The sequence below is a fragment of the Onychostoma macrolepis genome, chromosome 09 (assembly GCF_012432095.1).
Source record: "Onychostoma macrolepis isolate SWU-2019 chromosome 09, ASM1243209v1, whole genome shotgun sequence".
Classification (NCBI taxonomy): Eukaryota; Metazoa; Chordata; class Actinopteri; order Cypriniformes; family Cyprinidae; genus Onychostoma; species Onychostoma macrolepis.
The window spans coordinates 34082904-34104412 of NC_081163.1; the positions used below are offsets into that span (position 1 = coordinate 34082904).

The window sequence follows — 21509 nt, forward strand, 5'->3', positions numbered from 1 at the left end:
GAAAAAAACTATTACTAACCCCAAACCTTTAAACGGTAGTGCATAATTGAGATGGTCTATCCTATTTAAGCCAACTGAAGCTGCAAAGTGAATATGCTGACACTCAAAACGTCTGGCTACACGAGACTCAGGTCGACTGTGCCTCACAAAAGACATGTCTGTGGTGGTTTCATGAGTTTGTGTTCGCACAAAGCAAGTATTTCTCAGGTGATTCATGCTGGTGGTTTGCAAAACACGCGTCTATGCAAGTAGGTATTTGATGTCGGAGTGGAAAGTTTTCAGAGAGAAGTGAATGGCTGATTGACGGGAGGTGTGTTTGCGTAAGATGTTGGATGATGTGCAACGTGTTTCTAAACGGGGTAATAACATCTTGTGTACAACTGGTGCAACTCACCTGAGTGGATTTGTCCCTCATGCAAGGGGCACAAGGGGCGTGGTTGGAGTCCCGGGGCCAGTGTCCAGACAGGTAAGGGGCCGTGAGCGCGTCCAAAGAAGAGGTGCGACGAATGCTACCGTTATTGCTGGTGGTACACCAAGACCCTGCCACAGGAAGTCTATGCTTGTCTGCATAAGACAGTCAGAAAACACAGAGGAGATAAAGAGGGGAAGGAAGGATGGGGAGGAGTGACAGGGGTCGAATGAAAGTATATGAACGAGACGTTTGTGGGGGAGAATAAAACAGATGGGAGGGAAACAGAAGAAGAGCATACGTTAGAGGCTGCGCATGTTATGAACACAATCACAGTAAGTGCTCAGAGACGCTCATCAAGTGTGTGGCCGTGTGTGTGTGTGTGTGTGTGTGTGTGTGTGTGTGTGAGAGATTACACCAGCTTGAGTGTAAATGTCCGCTGGACTGGTGGTGATGAATACTAAAACCCAGCAGATTGAGACAGAATTAGTCTGGTGTCCAGTAGCTCTTTTAATAAAGCTAAAGCTGATTAACTGCTCGACTGGCGTGGAGGAAGCGGCCCGCGTGTCTTGACCTACATTTAGTGTGTCTCCACAAGTAATTGCCCCCTTCACTATTCTCCCAGCTCTCTTTTTCACTCATTCGTTCTTCCTAGCACACAAGCGTTGGCTTTCTCTCCATCTCTTGTCAGTCTGAGTCTTTGAAAGACTACTCTTATGTAAATTCACACTTGAGTATACGGCGCAGATGTACACTAAAAAAAAGTGAAGCTTGCGGTGTTTTGTACCGCTTTAAAAAGATGACGTCTGTGAGGGATTTTACACAGGAAGTTCAGCCTATGTGCTTTTCAGAACACTTTTTTAAGAAAGTCCCACTCTCTTTTGCCGCATAGGTGACATCAGTCTTTGTGTGTGTGTGTGTGAGTGAGGGAAGCAAATCAGAAGGGAACAATTAAGTTTGTTTGCCTCCAACAGTCCAATGGGAACATGAACACTCACCTCAGTAATAAAACAAATACTACTCTTCACTGTTGGGTGGACCTGCTGTTATTTTAAGTCATAACTACAGAAAACTCCAGTCTTACAAAAAGCAGAACAGGGATCTTGCATTACGTTTTTCAATATAATGCTGGCTTGACTTTGTGTGTGTGTTGTACACATTGAGGAAAGTGAGAGAGGATCTAAAGAGGAGGAACCTGTAAGGAATTCTGGGGGGAAGTCATGCGAGAAAGACAGAGGAATTGGCTACGTAGCTCAAGTTGCAATCGCCACATGGTATGCTTACACTCACTTGGAAAATAAGTGCATGTGCAAGGCCCCGAAACAAAGCAATGCAATGTGAACAGAAAAGCTTCTAGCTAACTTCTAGCTAATTCTGAAATGAAAATCTGTTTCAGAACACAATTCATAAAGCAACATGAGTATATGTGACCCTGGACCACAAAACCAGTCTTAAGTCGCTGGGGTATATTTGTAGCAATAGCCAAAAATACATTGTATGGGTCAAAATTATTGATTTTTCTTTTATGCCGAAAATCATTAGGATATTAAGTAAAGATCATGTTCCATGAAGATATTTTGTAAATTTCTTACCGTAAATGTATCAAAACTTCATTTTTGATTAGTAATATGCATTGCTAAGAACTTCATTTGGACAACTTTAAAAGGTGATTTTCTCAATATTTAGATTTTTTTGCTCCCTCAGATTCCAGATTTTCAAATAGTTGTATCTCAGCCAAATATTGTCCGATCCTAACAAACCATACATCAATGGAAAGCTTATTTATTCAGCTTCCAGATTATGTATAAATCTCAATTGACACTTAAGACTGGTTTTGTCGTCCAGGGTAACATATGAGTATTTTTATGCTTAAGTATCAGATATATTAGAAATCAGATTTAATAATGGTTTTACTGATGCTTTTGAAAATTGGTAACTAAATCTTAACATTTCAACAAAAATATAATATGCTTTAAATATGGTATGAAAATACTAATATTAATAAAATTAATAATAATGATGATTTGGCGTTGAAATCAGTTGTGCCGCTTAACGTTTTTGTGGAAACAGTGATAAATTTGAAGAATCCTTAAAAATGTAAAAGTTCAAAAGGACAGCATTTATTTGAAATGGAAATCTTCTGTAACATTACAAATGTCTGCCACTTTTAATCAATTGAATGCATCCTTGCTGAATAAAAGTAACTATTTCTTAAAAATCTTACTGACCTCAAAAATTTGCACCGAATATAAATAGCAAATTGTAAATATCGGGCAAAGTAATAATTTTAGTTCGTCTCGATTAATAACATTTTAGGTTAACTGGCATAGACATCAAACTCTTCGAGCGCCGAGGTTTCACAGTAACGCAGGAATGCATGGCAAGTATGTACAACAGGACCACACGCTTGCAATGCATTTGCCAAACATTCACATCTGTGTTTGCATTCTTGCGTTGTGTTTTTTTCTGGCCTAACAGTGCACTGATCTACACCTAAATGACGACAAAGCTTTATGTGTTTGTGTGTGTGTATATATGCTATATAATTGCATACACATACATGCATGCACATAAACAAGCATGGTGCACAGAGGACAGACTATCACACAGGGACGTTATCTCATCTCTGATAGGCTCATATGAGAGATGCTATGATGCACTACTGAGCAATGAATTCTCTTATCGTCCCTGTCTATGCACAGTAGGTTCTTGTGTTGTGTCTATCCTGCACCTCACTCAGCAGATCCGGCACACATGCTGATAATGCACACAGTGGCCCATGAGTCGTGTCCTTGGGAAGTCTGTGCTCTTGACTTTTGCCTCCTAAAACGAGTGACTAGACCAAAACAATAATAACATCACAGCAATTAATCAACAGTACCATGAATACGCCTACAGTTCAGTCAGCACAGATAACCACCTTCTCAGAAACGTCTCAACCCGCAGGATTATGATATACTCACTGGAGCTCTAAATGGACTAAGCCAAGCAGAAGGAAAGGCCTGCAGCTGAAGTAAAAGGGTGTAATAGTGACCTGACTCCTAATAGTGTTCTTTGCCTGGTCTCGTCCCGGCCTGCCTATACCACCCCTCTCTGAAAAGACTGGGGGTGTGCCCTGTTAAACCCCCAGCCAAGAGCAAAAGAACAACGTCCTCATGGAGATCTTCAAAAGCGTGAGCAAAGCTTTTGAGACACACACCAGCATATGTCAACTTTGTTGCAACGCTGCACTGCTATGAGCAATCGTGTTGTTTAATCCTGAGAACAATGAACTGAAACGTTGAGGAATACCTTCAAAGAAAAACACCTGGATACTGTAAAAAGGACACTGACTAGTTTGCCAGTAAAGTCGACAATAGTTGCAAGACAAACCTCTCTCTGAGAAGTTCCTCTAACACTGTCACACACATGCAGACGGATGTCTTTGGCGATTGCTTCACGACTCGCATTGTTTTTTTTAAACATCCTGCACCATCCATGAGCATTACGTTTGTGCCATATCTCTTCTTAATAAACATGAGATGTTGTAATTCCACACTACATTTAAATGTGCATTTTTTTTACCCTTTTATTTCCATCATCGTACCATCATTAAAGGATTAGTCCATGCACAAACGAAAATTCTGTTGTAATTTGCACACCCTCATGCCGTTCCAATCCCACAAGACTTTCATTCTTCTTCAAAACACAAATGAAGATATTTTGAAGGGATAGTTCACCCAAAAATGAAAATTCGGTCATTGATTACCCACCATTTTTGTTCTCGTCACACACAAAAAGTATTCTTGTAGCTTCATAAAATTATGGGTAAAAAATATCTTAATTTGCGATGGTCTTACAGGTTTGGAACGACATGTACATTAATGGCAGAATTTTCATTTTTGGGTGAACTATCCCTTTAATACACCTGAGAAAAGTGGAAGTCCAAAAATTTGACACTTGAAAAATTTCATAAAAACACTGTAAAGCAGTGTAATCCAAATCTTCTTAAGAGTCATGCACAGTGTGTCTTTATAAACGTTTTGGAACATCCAAGTTTTGGTAGAATGGTAGAACATGAGGGTGAGTACATGACGACAGAATTAGCCTTTTTGGGTAAAGTTACCCTTTAAAAATGTTATACAAGAATAAAAATGTATTAACAGTGTTAAATGTAATATTTAGCAAATTTCATGAATACTGGTTTTTCATACTGCACATTATAATGTTGTAATGCCTAAAATAATGTACAGCATCTAAACAACTGATTTTTGTTTTATATTAATTATATAGAATTTTAATATCAGCCTTGGCCATTACATGAAAATCATTATTGTACTACTGGTATCAGCCAGAATTTTAATATCCCTTGTCCCAAGTGAAAATTCCATTAAAAGCATCTGATCAAGGTCAGGTCAACCCGCATGCAGCATATGAAAAATTGATTAATTTGTCAAGTTGTTCTATCAAACTTGACTAGCTAGTAGCGAGATGTGAAAAATATACAGTTTGGCACATGGCTAGACAAGATATCTCAGATTATTTTTCCCCAATTTCCTCCATTTCTTTTCTGTCCCTTTCGTGTGCTCCGGCTTTCATGGGATCTTAGGCAAGTCTGGTGATCTGGAAAATTACTGGACATACCAGAGCGAAGTGTTTTCAGTAGGATACAGTGAAAAGGGGAGGCATGGCTCAGGAGACTAAAAACAGTAATCACAAGGGCATTCCAACAGGCATATGAGTCTCTGACCCAAAGTGAGATGTAGACCCAAGATCAATTTTCCTCTTGTTCAGACAGAGTTAGTCATTATTGGACTAACTCAGAAACATAACTAAGACATACACATGACCTCAGAGTCGGTTTGAGGAGGCTCCAAGAGAATCATGGGTAATTTACTAAAACAATGAGGGCTGGGTCTTGGCCAAGACAAAGAATGACACTCCCAACCCAACAACCACTACCTTTCCCTCTTTGTGTCTTTTTTGGGGCAGATAACCTCATGATCAGTGGCTGCTTACATTTCAACCAGCAATTACTTTACAATATATATAAGGCTGGTGTCAAAAAAATCCTTGTGTGTCAAACACGATTTGTGAGCGTGCCCTAAAAATGCAGCAGATTCTGGGCCCGACTGACTGAATCTACGCAAGCAAAAGCGGAAAATGTGTGTAAATGAGTTTCCTTAAACCTCCTTTGTGCGGAAATTGCATTTTTTTCTGAAAATGTGTGGTACCGGTCATTATGCCAGTTCAAACAGTTACTGTAACTGAAGCGCAGTGCAACACTTGCTGGCAAACTGATCACAAAATAAACCTGAGAAAGTCAAAGGGCCAAACCAGTGACTGGCCACCAAACATTTGCATTCTTACCAGTCAGCAACAGAGAAAAGCCTCTGAAGCGGCCACCTCAAACCTCTGCGGCCAGACCGGCCTTCTCTCAGCATGGCTCCCCACAAGCTATTTTATGAATGAGACATTTGAAATACTCTGCAGCGAACACCAGAGATTCCCGTCACCTAACACTTAACATATCACTAGTTAGCTATAAAGTACATTAGTGAGAAAGAGCCTGATTCATCATGAAGCTTCAAGTATACGGTCAAACATTTGGAGACACCCATCCATTATTACTTCTTCCACAGTTTTGAATAATATGGTCATCAAAACTGTGAAACATACAAAGACAAATACATGGGAATTAAATAAAACCAAAACTCTTTTGTATTCAACTTATTCAATGAAGACACCATTTGCCTGCATCCTACCAGCTTCATGAGTTGCATCCTGGGATGCTTTGTGAAGTTTCTATGTATGCTGGACACGTACTGGCTGCGTTGCCTTCATCATCCATTTAATTGTGTCACTGACACCATTTATAGGTGTCAACAAATTAACCTTTAGCTCATAAGAAACATATTTAGTTGACTGGGCTATACATGCACCCATAATGTTTGTTAATGGCCTCTTAATGTTAATATAAATTATTACGTTCACCATTTATCATGTGCTCCCAGCAACCAATATATCTATACTGGCCAGAACTCCCTGGAAGAAGAGATTTTGCATCTCAATGGGACTATCCTGGCAAAATAAGGGATAAATAAAATAAAAAATATGAAGAGGTTCTCAAACAGGGGCCAACTAGGATGAATAAAATGATTTTGTATTTGCATTTGTAAATGTATTCAATTTTTATGTATTAAAATAAAGTTTATTTTAATACATAAAGATTGAATTATAATTTTTTCATATGCATTTAATTATTTATGAGATTATGTAAGACATTACACAGATTGATTAAATCAAATCATTTAATTTTCATGTAATGTTATGGAGGATGGATTAAAACACTTGTCTAGATTTTTTTCTGTATAAAAACAGTGTAACTATTGAATCGTTTTTGGAAAATTAATTGTGGTTGATTAATCTGCCAGTTTGTGTTAAATGAGCAGGTTTGGCATAATTACATTTCATAATTACTGTTCTAAACCATTTGACACAAGACATGTTGTAATGCAATTATGAGCCTCACGAGCTTCTGTTGCATCTTAAATGACAGTGACATTATTTGGCTAATAACCCTGTCAATGGGTTAACTATGAAACTTTTAGAAAGTTTCCTAAAGCGGATGTAACCCACACAAACCACATGGACTATGTGTGTTTACAAGTTACCACAGTGATTTCAAATAAACATCAGGCCTCATATAAAATCAACTGCTTTAGACTGTAGATTTACCTGCGCAGACAGGTGAGCTGGGACTGAGCCTCTCCGGAGACAGTCTGTCATGTTCAGGGGTCTGGAGGGGTTTGGCTCTGTGAGCGCACGACCACAGCGACGAGGATGAAGACGGAGAGGCTGATAAATTAGAGGTAAGGGCTGAAGTGTCCGAGCTGCAGCTGATCTGCTGGGAGGGAGAGCAGCACTGGGGGCTCAGGTGCACACCTGATGAAGAGGGTGGCACAGGTACCTGCGCGTGGGACGCTCTGGGGTTTGACGCGTGCACAGCGATAATGGGACTAGTTCTTGATGAGGATGATGAGGATGGTGAAGAGGAAGATGAGGAGGGAGCGGCGGGAACAGCGATGAACTGTGAGCACGTCGCAGAGGAAGTGGACGTGGCTGCAGAAACGTTTGAGGCACTGGAGGAGAGGGATCGCGTGGGGCTCCGGCTGTGGGTTCCGCTGCTGTGGCATTTACCGTTACCGGTGGAGGAGAGGACTGTCCGTGACTGTAGAGGGTGCTGTGTCTGCGTTTTCAGCTGGAAGGGAACCGTGGCTTTCATGGGCAGCAGGCGACCCAGTAAACTCACTCCAGCGGCGCTGATCCCCGGGGATCCGCTCGGGCTTCCCGCGGTCGCTCCGCTGCAGTTAGACGTCGGAGATCCGTTTTTGCGAACTCTTTGAGACATTTCGTTGGCCGGGAAATGACACAAAACTCGACATACACACTTTAAACGTACGTTTAAGGCTGTCTGAGGTGGTTAGTGCTCTTTGGTGCCCTTGTCACTCCATGTAAAGTCTGTTTTCTGCTCTCTCAGCGGCGCAGCCGAGCCGTTACGCGAGCTCAAGTAAACTGAGAGAGATCAGAGCCACGCACCGTCAACTGGATCCGGAGCTCTGCCTCTTCATCTCTGATTGGCTGTGCGCTCAGCCCTCTCAACTTCTGATTGGCTAGGAAGTGGATTCTTTGATTCAGTAAAGTTGATTACAATGCACGCAGTTATGAGGAAAACTTTCGCAAAGACGACGATAGATACGATTTTTACAGAATTATTTATATATATATATATATATATATATATATTTTTTTTTTTTTTTACAGGATTTCTTTATTTTATGTGTGTGTGACCATATTTAAAACTACTATTTGATACAATCAGTGTTTAAAAATACACTAAGGTCTATTATTCATGTATTATCTGTCTCATAAATCACAGTCATATGATAAATCGATATTCAGTTATTATTCCCTTTTCCCACAACTGATTCATTGTGAAGATAAGTTGTGAAAATAAGTTGTTTGCATGTTTTCATTCAGCTTTCACTCCGTGTTCTGAACCTTTTTTTTGTTGTTGTTGAAAATGCTAGTTCTTTTCTTTAAGATGAGTAAGTCCCACGTGCTCACTAATACCATGTTAGTTATGTATGTGTGTGTGTGTGTGTGTGTGTGTTTAGACACCAGATTAAAATCATTACATGCGCGCACACAGCAAAGTTAAACTTTTATCTAAATGATTTGCACTGTTACTTGAATGGAAACTGTTACTCTTTTGGTCCTGATATTGTGGTTGCCTTTACCACCCTCATGTGGCCATTTAATAAAATGAAACTTCAGTGTAAGTAGTTTATAAACGATCCCAGAAGTTAAACATTTTCTACCAGTTAAAAGGAAACAAATAACAAGCAAACATCATATACAGGTTTTCATTAATATAATCTTTAATCAACTGAGTAATGCAGGGTTGTACAGCAAGCTTTATTTTCTAAATGGCATTTTAAAACATTTTCTGAATAGACTAAAAGCATGAGTTATCATTTGTTCTTTTTCTCAAAGTGCTTACTTTACAAGCTGTAATAGAAAACATGTCAGTGTCTTTTTTTTTTTTTTTTTGAACATCCATCTATGCAGGGGCCAAATGAATATTTCAGCTTCAAAATGAACTCAAAATTAAAAAGAAAAACAGCAGCTTGTCAACACAGACCCTTCATTCACTCGATCATACGCACCCCAAAATACAGCCGATACTCAAAGTTTGTGTTTTAGGGGACACATTATCAGCAATCTATCATTTTGTAAGGAGTTCCAATCAATGTAGGTTACAGTAACGGATTCATTTTAAACTCAAGAGTACAACTTGGTTTAGTTAAAACATTCCTGCAACTTGACTGAATTAAAAAAAAGTCTGACTTCTCAAGGCCTGCTTCAGGAATAAACAAGGCATGTAGTATCTGTAAATGATTCGGTATTCAACAGTGTGCTGTAAAACTGGACAAAGGCTCTGGTGTAAACATCTTGCATTATTAACATGTAGCAGATGGACAGTCCTCGTGAACAAACTACACCTCCAATGACTCGGCTTCAACAACGTTTTAGCTTCAACGCTTTGGTCTAAATCATAAACGTGTGTTCATTTTAGTCAAATTAGCACTGGAGGTTTGTTTTGACTCTTATTAGGCTATTATTCCTCATTTCAGTTCACAATCTTCTCCAGCATTCACCGAACAGTCTGACGTTACTGTGTTTATCTTCAGATAAATCTCACAGTGATTTAGCGTTGTTCTTGGTCCCAAAGCAACAGATGAAGAGTCTGTATATGTGCATACAAATGCACCGTATATATTTACACCACAGAGGTTAGCCTATATTACAAACATATACAAAAGTCAGACTGAAGCGCTGATTGGTTCAGAAAAGAGGGCGTGAGAAACTAAACTGCACTGTATCGTCTTGTTTTCCGACGGTAAAAGCCAGTGGAAGGGAAAAATCAGATGACTTTTTGAAAGTTCCCCATTCTGGAATGGACAAAGTCCAAAGATAATGCTGGCTTGTGCCAAATCATGGTTAATCCCCACTCATTATGGAAAACGCATACGAGCACAATAAGGGTTCTCTGATAAAACGTGTGCAATCTTAATTTTTCCTGGCCTTGCTATACGAGGGAATTTTCCTCATCACTATGTAATTATTTGAATGGCTCGTGTCCATAGATTTCCACAAAAGGCAAAAAAAAAAACGAGGCCCATGTTATGGCTGGTAAAAACATCAACTGCTCTCAAAGCGTAGATGATTTCAAAATGAGGATGCGGCACTTAAACATTACTGTATTTCTAGTGGCACCAAAAAAAAAAAAAAAAAAATGTAAATCCCTCCTCGATTGTACGAAAACGAAGGGTAAAACTACATGCACTTCTGATGTATTTGATTGAAAGTTTCATTGAAATAAGATAAATTTACATGATTATAAACAACTTACCGATTCGATTTCATGAGAATAATAAACCCAGAGAATGAAGATGGCCCAGGGTACTACATAAATTAAACATTTAAAAAAATAAAGAGAAAAAAAATAACTTCAGAAACAGCTAAAATGGATAAAATCACGGTTTCTTATTGTACACTATCATGTCAGCTTATTTTAACAGAGGCTAAAACCAAACTATAGTAGCTGTGAGCTTCAGTCTGTACATACTGTATATATTTTGTGCATGGCGTATGTACGTATGTGTGTGTGTTTGCCTTCTGAAGCACGTGGAGCAACATCCACTGTCCTGGCAGAGATGGGAAGGGGAAAGTATTGTTTGACTGATGCCTTTTCAGCGGTGATCCGAGGAGCTCAGTAAAGCAGAAGTAGACCCATACATACACATTTACATACACTCTCACAGAGGTAAAACTGCACTGAGCATGTGCAGAGAGGGACTTGATTATTCAGTGTCTTCAGAAAGCATGATTTCCAGCAAACAGTCCAGGTTGATGCCTGACTTGTAGTGTAACAGAAACAACCTACTGTCCTCGTTGAAGCTTGTGAGAAGCCGTCCGTTATAAACTTCCCATAATTAAAGCAAACACCCCATGATTTTCGGTTCACTTCCCTTTTCACGAGTGATGGGATTGGTGAAAAGGTGTAGGATTGTCATTTATACGACTTTTCGATGTTTGCAGTCGGGGTGGCCGAACGGACACAGGTTTGCCACTGCTAAGTGCAGTGCTTCTAGATATTAAACTAAAGACAAGAAACAAACAAAAGCCGCATAAAACACATAGCAAAATGAAATTGTCTTATGGAGCACCTCAAAGCTAAAGTCTATTGCACATTTCAAAATATTGTACAAAAAAAACTGAGTACACAGATACGTACAACAAATATAAAACATATGAATGTACTGTAGGTTAAACGGTATTAGAGTTGCAGTCAACCCCGTCTTTGTTTTTTTTTTCTTTTTTTCTTTTCTTTAGATGGACATGATTTGAATTTCGCCTAATTTACTATGATTGTTAAATCAACACATTGTCATTTACGTTTTTCAGTTTTAAGACCAGTCTTGAACATGGTCGGAGGGTTTGTGATTAAGATTACTTACAAAAAAAAAGTGCAACACATGAAAGAACAACCATAAAAACAATTGAAAACGAAACAACAAGAACAAATGGAAGCATTTTATGCCAATGTTGCTGCATAGCTGGGTTCGGTTTAAAGCGGTTTCTTCAAAACAAGTTAAGTGCTTGCCAAATTACGTCCCTTCAAGAGTCTGCTTTCCAAAAACGTTTTTCGGTCATCAGCTGGATCAGTTCTTGGAGCACGATAGCATTGACGAACCCCTCCTGTGTTAAAAAGTCTGATCTGGGCTCGGAGATGCGAGTTCACAGGCGGGTCATATCTGGTGGGTCAGAGGTTAGAGTGGCGGTCGCCGTTCCACCGCTGACCAGGAACACAGCGATGCTGGATTTCGATTGGCCAGAACTTGGGTGAGCACCTCTAGTCGCTGCCGTCCCCGTCTGCTGGCTGAGCCCGTTGTTGTTCACCTCTCCGTCCAGCGTTTCTGTAGAGACGACCCATGTAGAAGGACGCCACCTTTTCAAAGAATAAGGTGTCTTCACACGCTTCTTAATCTTCTCGGCCGATCCGGCCTTTCCCTCATGTGAATCGACCTCATCTAAAACAGAAAAGGAGGTCACGTTTAAACAAACATCCTTGATACGACAATGAAAAACAGTTGTGTGTGTTGCAATGCGTCTATTGGGAACACAAGCAGAGCTGCTCCAAACATCCCGCCCAGTGAAGCACAAGAGAGTAGTATTTCAGCACACTCAAATTTGTGGTTGACCTTTCCCACACTAACTCTCTCAGTGTGCGCTCCAGACTGAATCACCGGGTTCGAGCGGTTCATGTCTCCGCGTGCACAATGTAAACACGTGGGCAGCGTGACTTGTTTTTTTCATCTTCCTGTTTAGCGTCTACTCCAGGGGTAACAGCGACGGACGCGTCATCACGCTCGCATCTGTCTGTTAGCATCACGCTGCCAACCGAGGCCAAACGTTTTCTGGATTCTTATCAATCCAGTGGAATTTCCTTCCTTCTCAACATCTAAACACTCCACCACAAAGAGCAGGAGAGTGGGAGAGAAAGTATGACTAGCCACTCATCTTTTTTTCTTTCTTTTTTTTTTATACGAAACGTTTAGCTTTTGAGGAGGTGTGCTCTTGATTATCTGGGCAAAGCAGGATATAGTGAGCTCAGATGGGAAAACAGCCTGGCGTCTTTTTTTGGGTGGTTATTGTTTGCAGCCAGGCTGACACGCACACCGGCTCCTCCACCCTGCTTCTGGGGACGCCGTTCATCAGGGACGGTCTGAGACGCTCTCCAAACTCATAACAACACGGGTCGGCTCAACTAATCTATATTACATATAATTCATGGTGAATTTCAATAATTTAGCACATAAAAAGGAAAACTTAAATTAGCATGTTCTGATTTAACCTATATGAACAACATTAACGCATTGTGCAAATGTTTGGGGTCAGTAAAGTTTCTAAAGAAATTAATACTTTTATTTAGAAAACATGCATTAAATTGATCAAAAGAGACATCAACAATTAAACTTGAGCAGTTATTTTAAATTGTAACAATAGTTCAAAATATTACTGCTTTTTTAATGTACGTTTGATCAAATAAATGTTTGGGTCAGCAAGGTTTTTTTAATGTTACTATCTTATGCTCACTAAGGCTGCACTGCATCATTACTCCAGTCTTCAGTGTCACATGATTCTTCAGAAATCATGCTAATATGGTGCTAAAGAAAGATCTATTACGATTATCAATGTGATGAACAGATGTTCTGAAGAACAGCAATTTATTTGAAATAAAAATGTGACCCTGGAGCACAAAAGCAGTCATAAGTAGCACATTTGTAGCAATAGCCAGCAACACACTGCATGGGTCAAAATTATCGATTTTTCTTTTATGCCAAAAATAAAAAGTAAAAATCATGTTCCATGAAGATATTTTGTAAATTTCCTACTAAATATATCAAAACTTAATTTTTGATTTGTAATATGCATCGCTAAGAACTAAATTTGGACAACTTTAAAGGCGATTTTCTCGATATTTAGATTTTTTTGCACCCTCAGATTCCACATCTTCAAATAGTTGCATCTCGGTCAAATATTGTCCGATCCTAACAAACCATACATCAATAAAAAGCTTATTTATTCAGCTTTCAGATGTATAAATCTCAATAACTGACCTCTTTGACTGGTTTTGTGGTCTAGGGTCATACATTTGTGAAATTACAAATGTCTTTACTGTACTTTTGATCAATTTAAATGCATCCTTGCTGAATATTTTGGAACAGCATTTGCATTGGAGAGCACCTATGACACCTTATAACGTTATCTAGGTAGGAGGCATTTCTCGCATTCCAAAACCTAGTGACTTCAGGTCCAAACTAAAACCGATCTTACCCAGAAGAGAAGAATCCTGGGAAGTTGCTGACAGGTCCAGCGAGTTTGGCCGCTCAGGTCTCCTGGGCTTATGCGGTCTCAGAGGAACCCGATCATCCCTTCCATCTGGTGCCCCCGGAGGGCAGGTTGATGTCTCCATCTGGGCGTCTACAGGAGCTAAGGTACGAATCGTGGCGGTTGTGTGGATGTTGCTGTTGTTGTTATTGGAGTTGGTGCGACCGGAGTGATCGCGTGCCGCTGGCTGCTCTCTCCTCAACAGGGGCTCGTGTTCATCGGGACTGGAGTTGATGTTGATGTTGAGGCGGCTGTCTTCTCCACTCAGCTGGCTCTGGAGAAGAGGTGCACCGCCGTCACCCTGCGGCCCGACTGGGTTGGTGTTCCCAAACGCATCAGAGGAGCTGGCGCCACTGCCCCCACCATATCCATTAACAACGACCACTCCAACACCACTACGGACACTGGGCCCGTTGTTAGTGACGGTAACCAAGTGTGGCTCGACTGCCACTACAGTGTTCATCTTGGCTACGCCCGTCTCCACCTGCTTCAGGTTGGACTTGTGCTTGCCAAACTTCAACCGTGACGACGAGGACTCCCTGCCAGAATTTTTGGTGTTGAGGGGCAAGCTGGTGGGCCGCTTGGGGAGATTCTGCTGTTTGGGAAGAGGGAACATGGCTGTAGGAGTGTCGCCCATTCCACTGCCGCCCACCCCGAAATCGGCCTGGCTGCCAGTTGCTGATCCTCCAGTCACTTCTGCGGCCAGTTTGATCAACGGGTACAAGAGGCTGGAGCTGCCCGAGCTGAGCGGGTCAGGAGCGCTGAACTGCTTCTGCGAATGCTCCATCAGGTTCTCATCAGAGCTTTCTTTCAGGTTCTTGTCCACCTCCTTGGGGTCCAGTTTGGTGGTCTCCAGGTCCTCTTCTGTGAGCTGAAGGCACACTGGTACACTTCCCCCGGCTCCAGCCTCCTCTGAGTGGCCTGACTCAGAGATGGTGGTCATGATGGTGCTGGGCGTGAGGCCCGTTGTAGTGGTTGTGGCGGACAGACTCGTGCCGCTGGTCTCTGGACTTGGCAGCCGAGCTTGAGCCTGAGCCTGCTGTCTCTCGTAGTTGATAGAGTTTCTGTTCTTCTCTCCTGTCACCGCTACGCCGCCGCTGATGCCGCTCACGCCCATGCCACCCACAGAGGACGTGCCAGACGTGGAGACGTCGCCTGGGAGGTTCTTCACCATGCCCTCATGATCCTCGATGTAAGAGGATGAAGAGTAATCTGGATAAGAGCCCACCTTGGGAGCCCTGCGACTGTGGGTGAGATTCCTACAAGAACAGACAGAGAACAAGGGTCAAAACGGAGAACAGATGGTCCATTTAATTAAAGGTGCTGTAAATATCAGAAAATGTACAGGTCATTATCACGAAATAAACCCTGACAGGGTGATCAGGAGCCCATCAAGAATGACCCTGAAGGGGTTTATTATGTTATATTTGCTGGCTGACAGTACAGCAAACAGTACTCTCAAGAAATTCAAATAATAAATGACGTTTTGACAGTCTTTGTGGCATGACAGTTCACTGTATAAACGCCTTGGAGAGCCGCTTCTGGGACGGTTCAGAGATGTGCTGGTATAAACCCAACACAAACATTGACTCGAGCGGCCGCGATCAGCTCCGGTTCCCGTGTCTGAGCCGTGACGCACCGCAGACTTCATCCTTCCTCTGTACTACTAGTTTTAATGTGAATAAACATGACTGAACAACTCATGCCTTATGGCTCAATCAGTGTTTCAACCGCGGAAAGACATCAACAAAACAGCGTGGAAATAAAATGTCACGTAGCATTTCATTTACCTCAGCAAATCATCAGTGTCCACAGCTCGTTAGTTCACTAGAGAAATTAAGTCTGAGAGGAGCATTTCACGAAATATTACACCATATACTCATTGTGTTTTACTAAACCTGTTAAACTTAATTATTTAATATATGTTTAAATTAATCTGTTATGAAAATGCTATGACAGCCAGTGTGTAATTGAATATATTTTAACAAATAACCTAGAAATTTTTTTTTTTTTTTTTTTGTAAAGTTGAGTGTTGATCATCTATTTAAAAATAAATAGTAATTAAATTTAAATTTGGGTTAAGTTGTTAGGCCTTAGTTGTGTAACCTTATAATGTAAAAGGGCTCCCTATAGTTTTAAGCATAAGCTGAGGTAGATTTTTATCACTAAGAAAATTTTAACTATAACTGAATGTATTTAAAGAAAGAGCAACTTGTTCAGTAAAGCACTGTTAATTAAAAAAAGAAAAAAAAAAGTTTTTAAACCGTGGCGTTAAAATCGAGGTACGTACCGAACCGTCATATTTGTGTACCTTTACACCCCTACTATTAACCAAATAAAAAAGCATTTTTTTAATATAACAACATTATTATAATATTATATTTTACGAATTATGTTTATATCTTACATATACCCTAAAAAATAAATGACCCTTATGTCATATTCTGTATATTATTATTTATTATATTATTTTTAGTCTGGCTGACAGTAATAATCCTAAGTATTTATTTATTTATTTATATATTTATTTATTATGTTCATACCTTACATAGGCAAGTTCATACCTCTAAAGAATAAATGACCCTCATTTTGTAATATTTTGTATATTATTATTTATGATACTATTTTGTAAAAAAGAAAAGTATCAGTAAAAATTACAGTAAATTTCACTTATACCCAGCTGCATTGTCTATGAATTATAATGTATATTTATTTTAAAATATTTTAGATTTTTTTATACTTCACATTTATTGGTTTAAAGATTTTGCTGTGAGTAATATATTTTGTTTCAGTGCACCTAATTCAGTAAAATGTGTAAGACATCAGGCAAAGTTTCAATGATAAATTGCTTACAGCTCCTTTACATTATTTAGAAAAGGCCGAGAGCATGGCAAAAAAAATAAATAAAAAAATAAAATAAATAAAAAAAGTCAAATGACAAAAAGCCCAGTCAAGAACAATTAAGTGTGTAATAAGCACAAGTCCCCCTCATTTATTCATGAGCCGGTCAGGAGTGACTGTGAGAGTGTGTGAGGTGTGGTCAGACCTCTCGTTCTGCAGCGCTGTGCTCATGGGATTGATGGTGGGGCTGACGGGTTTGTTTCTTTCCCAGATCAGCAGCAGTTCTGCCATACGCTCTTCTGCACACTGCGCTGTCAGACGAGCCTCTGCATCCTGATCCCAGCAATCCTCCATAGTCTCCTTCAGAGAGCGCACGGCCTGGGAGCGAGGAGAGTGAATGTGTCAAAAACACACAGATAATAAAATTACTGCTGTTACGTTTGTGGGTGGTTGCCAGTACATTGTTATGTGCTCACCATGTTCGATTTCATCATGTTTGAAATCACTTGAGATTCTGTTGTAAACACACTGTACCGAAAAGACCACTAATGATCTTGCAGCAATAATCTGACCACTTCCTATCACAAGAACAGAATGAGATTGTCTCAGTTACTCACCAGGCTGTTCTCCTTCCAGGCTTCTGGGAACTTGGGTCTCTGTTTCTCTCTGGACACCAGCACCTGCATGTCCTCAAAGGAGGGGTGGTTCCCTGCCTCGGCCTGGAAGGCCATCTGGTAATCTGGCACTGCCTCCCTTCAAAAAAAAAACAAAGGAAAGTCAGTCAGTAGAGACCTCCATACGCCTGCACTCACCAGAATTAACTGAAAAATTCTCAATGAGATGAGGCACACTCATATTTCATGACTATAATGAGCAGGACACAGCACAGGCTTTGTTGTAACCCAGTGGTGTAGAGCCTAGTTGTTATGGAACTAAGGGATTGAGCCTAGGGATGGGTCAAGATGCTCAACAAGATACCCACCAATCAGACGGCCAATTATTTTGACAGGGATGAAGTAAGAAATAACTTCTCTGAGAGGATGCTGTTACTCTCTACAGAGGTTTCACCTCTAAATTCAGCCCAAACCCCAAAGCATCTCCGCTACCATCAACAAAGCACTGCTTTTGCAAAAAAAAAAAATCCTCTTTCAATGAAAAATATCAAGACAATTACAATCGGACTTCCTACTGTGAGCAATGTTCCTAGTATGCATAATCCATAAGTCTCCGAGTGAGGAGAACAATCATTTTGTGCTATAAAAGGTTATATTTTACATCTTTCATTTAATAAAAAGGTGGAGGCGCTTTGTGTCGGGAGGTTCTTGCCTGCTTGTTGTGCATAAAAAACATCTAATGCAAACCTAGCCATAGATTATCCTGCTTATACCATGGAAACTTGAAGCTGTCATTTATAAAAACTAATAAAAATGTACATTAAAAAAATGCTTCTTTAACACAAAATCATCATATTAGAATGATTTCTGAAGGATCATAAATTCATCTTAGCCATCACAGGAATAAATGTAATTTTAAAATAGAAAGTTGTTATTTGAGTTATACATGTATAGAAAATAGTGCTGTCAAACGATTAATCGCAATTAATCGCATCCAAAATAAACGTTTTTGTTTACATAATATATGTATGAGTACTGTGTATATTTATTATGTATGTATGTATGTATGTATGTACAAACACATGCATGTATATATTTAAGAAAAATATGTTATGTTTATATATTAAATAATATTTATATATAAAAATATGTACATGTAAATACATGTAAATGTTTTCAAAATATATACAGTATGTGTGTATGTATATATATATATATATATATATATATATATATATATATATATATATATATATATATATATATATATATATATATATATATATATATATATATATATATATATATATATATACACACACACACATAAATATACACAGTACACTTACATATTTTATGTAAACAAAAACTTTTATTTTGGATGTGATTAATCGCGATTAATCGTTTGACAGCACTAAATGAAAAATTGAATTTTAGAAAATTTTAGAATAATAAATAAATAAAATTTTAGAACATTATTTTCACACACATATATAAATAGTTATATTTACTGTATGCTTAAAACAAGACAAAACACTATTTACAAATGTTTTTATTTAAAATATTAAAAAGGCATTAAAAAGGGCTTAGTATCTTTTTCAGACATTCTTATTTACAAAACAAAAATAGTTAAGACAATGATTTTGTCTTAACGTAATTTTAACAACACTGAAACTAGCTGACGTCACATGCTGCAGCCAGCAGTATATCTACATCCTTGCTGTTGTTTGTGCAGAGCTCTGGTCCTCACCTGGAAAAAGGTCAGTGCATCTCATGAAGGTCTCCCAGTAGATGAGGCCGATGGCGTACATGTCCACCTGTTTCAAAGCCGACTCGCAGTCCCTGAGGTTCACCGCTCCCTCCAGCACCTCCGGCGCCATGTAGCGGATTGTGCCCACCTAGACAGCAGAGCAGTACAGGTGTGAAGGGAAACGTGCTCTTATGGTGGGGTCTGGATCAGCAATTCAGGACACCTCCAACTACCAACACGACCATAACTGGGTCACGTGCACTAACAATAATACACTGCTGTAATATTCCAGTCAAGCAAGTGCTTATGGGCTGACCTCACTGATGGCAGCGTTTTCCTCTTCACCGGGCCGTACGAGGCGATTTCCCGTCAGTTTCATGGACAGGCCAAAGTCACTGATCACACACGTGCCGTCGTTCTTCACCAGAACATTACGGCTGTTTAGATCTCGGTGTGAAATGGCAGGTTTATACACATCTGTAACAGAAAGATCATGTTAAAAGAGTTTTGAGTAACTCTGGAGTCACAGACAGTGAGCCTAAAGACTGGATGTTGAAAATTCAGCTTTGCCATCACAGAAAGATTTTAAAATAGATTAAAATAGAAAGCCGTTATTATGAACTGCAATAATATTTCACTGTTTTTACTGTATTTTTGATCAAACGCAAGCTTAGATTAAGGTCGGAAAGTTTTTAGGTTTTTTTTTGTAAATTAATCTCTTAGGGTCACTTATTTTAAATTTTTTAAAAGTCTTACCAACACCAAAGGTTTAAATTGTATTTTAAGCCTATAAACTGGTCGTTAGCGGACAAATTAAATAAATTAGTGAATGTTAAAAGTGATTTAACTCTTTTAAGCAACCCTGGACCACAAAAGCAGTCATAAGGGTAACTTTTTTGAAAATTACATAAATAAGCTTTCCACCGATGTATGGTTTGTTAGGATCGGACAATATTTGGTCGAGATACTATTTGAAAATCTGCAATCTGAGGGTGCAAAAAAATCTAAATATTGAGAAAATCGCCTTTAAAGTTGTCCAAATGAAGTTTTTGAAAAATTAAGTTTTGATATATTTACTGTAGGAAATTTACAAAATACATTCATGGAACATGACCTTTACTTAATATCCTAATAATTTTTGGCATAAAAGAAAAATCTATCATTTTGATTGTATTGGTTGGCTATCGTGACAAATATACCTGTGTGTGACTTCCGACTGGTTTTGTGCTCCAGGGTCACATTGTTTTTGAGACACATTGCAAACCACTTGCACAACACAGCCAGCAGAGGCCGCTGAGAGAAGCACATGATGTGAGTAATAGTTTCAGGATGAATGCCCTCTCTCCCAGTCCTTCCCCCCCCCCGCACGCATGCTGCCTGTCTGGCTCTAAAGTTCAGCCAGTAACGAGGGCAGCGGCTGAGCAATCTGAAGCACGATGGTACGGAGATCAGCTCGTAATGACGACATACGCAGGGAGCTGGTGAACGGCTGCTCTGAGAACAGTTGGTAATGAGGGTAGGGTCAGAGACAGCCGAGTGGCAAATAAACTTGAGGTCTGATGAGCTGCAGATTGTCTGCAGACCTCTGGCGGCGCTCCAGCAGCACCCAGAGAAACACGAGGAGCGCGACACACAAATTAGCCAAGTGTTATCTCTTTCGCACCGCACGCTGGCCCTTTAAGGCCAAGCCAAAGACTCAATTAGTTTTCATGCCGAATACCAGTTTCCGTGCAAAACGTCTCGGGTAACCGACCGTCATATTTCAAACTGTCCATCTTAATCTATTTTTTTTTTTAATTTAAGAAGCTTTTTCCAGCCCAGAAGCTCCAGCGACTCGGCATTCTTAACTACACGCCGTCGTTCTGTTAAACACAAAGACACATCATAAAAAATGAACAGCGTCTCATTCATCTTACAGAAAACATTCTGTCTGACCCAGATGTGCAGATTAGAGAAGGCAGCTTCTATGTGACGCAGCAGAGCAGTCAACTGGCTCTTTGGGTGGATTCGCACAGCTTTTTTTAACCCATGTGGTTAGACACACATTCTTGCTGAGCTATGGAGGAGGCATAAGGCAGCTGAAAGCATATGAGAGTGTTGTGTCTGCGGCACTCAAGAACCATTCACTGAAGAAACAAGTGGAAGAAAGCACATACAGAAAACCAGAGCAACATCCACCTTGCTCAAGACTGCATTCAGCCTATATTTTTCTTCAAATGCTTGTCATATATATTATGAACACATCTGTGCCTCTAGGGTATGCTATGATTTATATCTCCCACCAGACTTCGGCTAAATTATACGCCGATCAAACTCACAGCAAAGTCTGTTGACACCGAAATGGAAAGATAACTACTTGCTTCTTTTTTGAAGATTTGAAGTCAGACATCAAACGCCT

The 21509-nt window shown here is 39.8% G+C and overlaps 2 protein-coding genes across 2 annotated transcripts in view; both read right to left on the bottom strand.

The window, feature by feature from the left end:
• Nucleotides 1-8082, bottom strand: part of fam117bb (family with sequence similarity 117 member Bb) — a 47627-nt gene extending 39545 nt beyond the window's left edge. Inside the window, exons 1-2 of the mRNA XM_058787290.1 lie at nt 7127-8082; nt 395-564 (exon numbers count right to left, since the gene is read on the bottom strand). Of these exons, the coding sequence (XP_058643273.1) occupies nt 395-564; nt 7127-7799 (843 nt within the window). The 5' untranslated portion in view covers nt 7800-8082. The remainder of the gene's footprint in view (nt 1-394; nt 565-7126) is intronic.
• A 723-nt stretch (nt 8083-8805) lies between these two features.
• The window catches only part of bmpr2b (bone morphogenetic protein receptor, type II b (serine/threonine kinase)), a 75736-nt gene continuing 63032 nt past the window's right edge, over nt 8806-21509 (bottom strand). The window contains exons 8-13 of the mRNA XM_058786186.1: nt 19428-19588; nt 19111-19259; nt 17365-17500; nt 16953-17125; nt 13853-15165; nt 8806-12045 (exon numbers count right to left, since the gene is read on the bottom strand). Coding sequence (XP_058642169.1) covers nt 11753-12045; nt 13853-15165; nt 16953-17125; nt 17365-17500; nt 19111-19259; nt 19428-19588 — 2225 coding nt within the window. The 3' untranslated portion in view covers nt 8806-11752. The remainder of the gene's footprint in view (nt 12046-13852; nt 15166-16952; nt 17126-17364; nt 17501-19110; nt 19260-19427; nt 19589-21509) is intronic.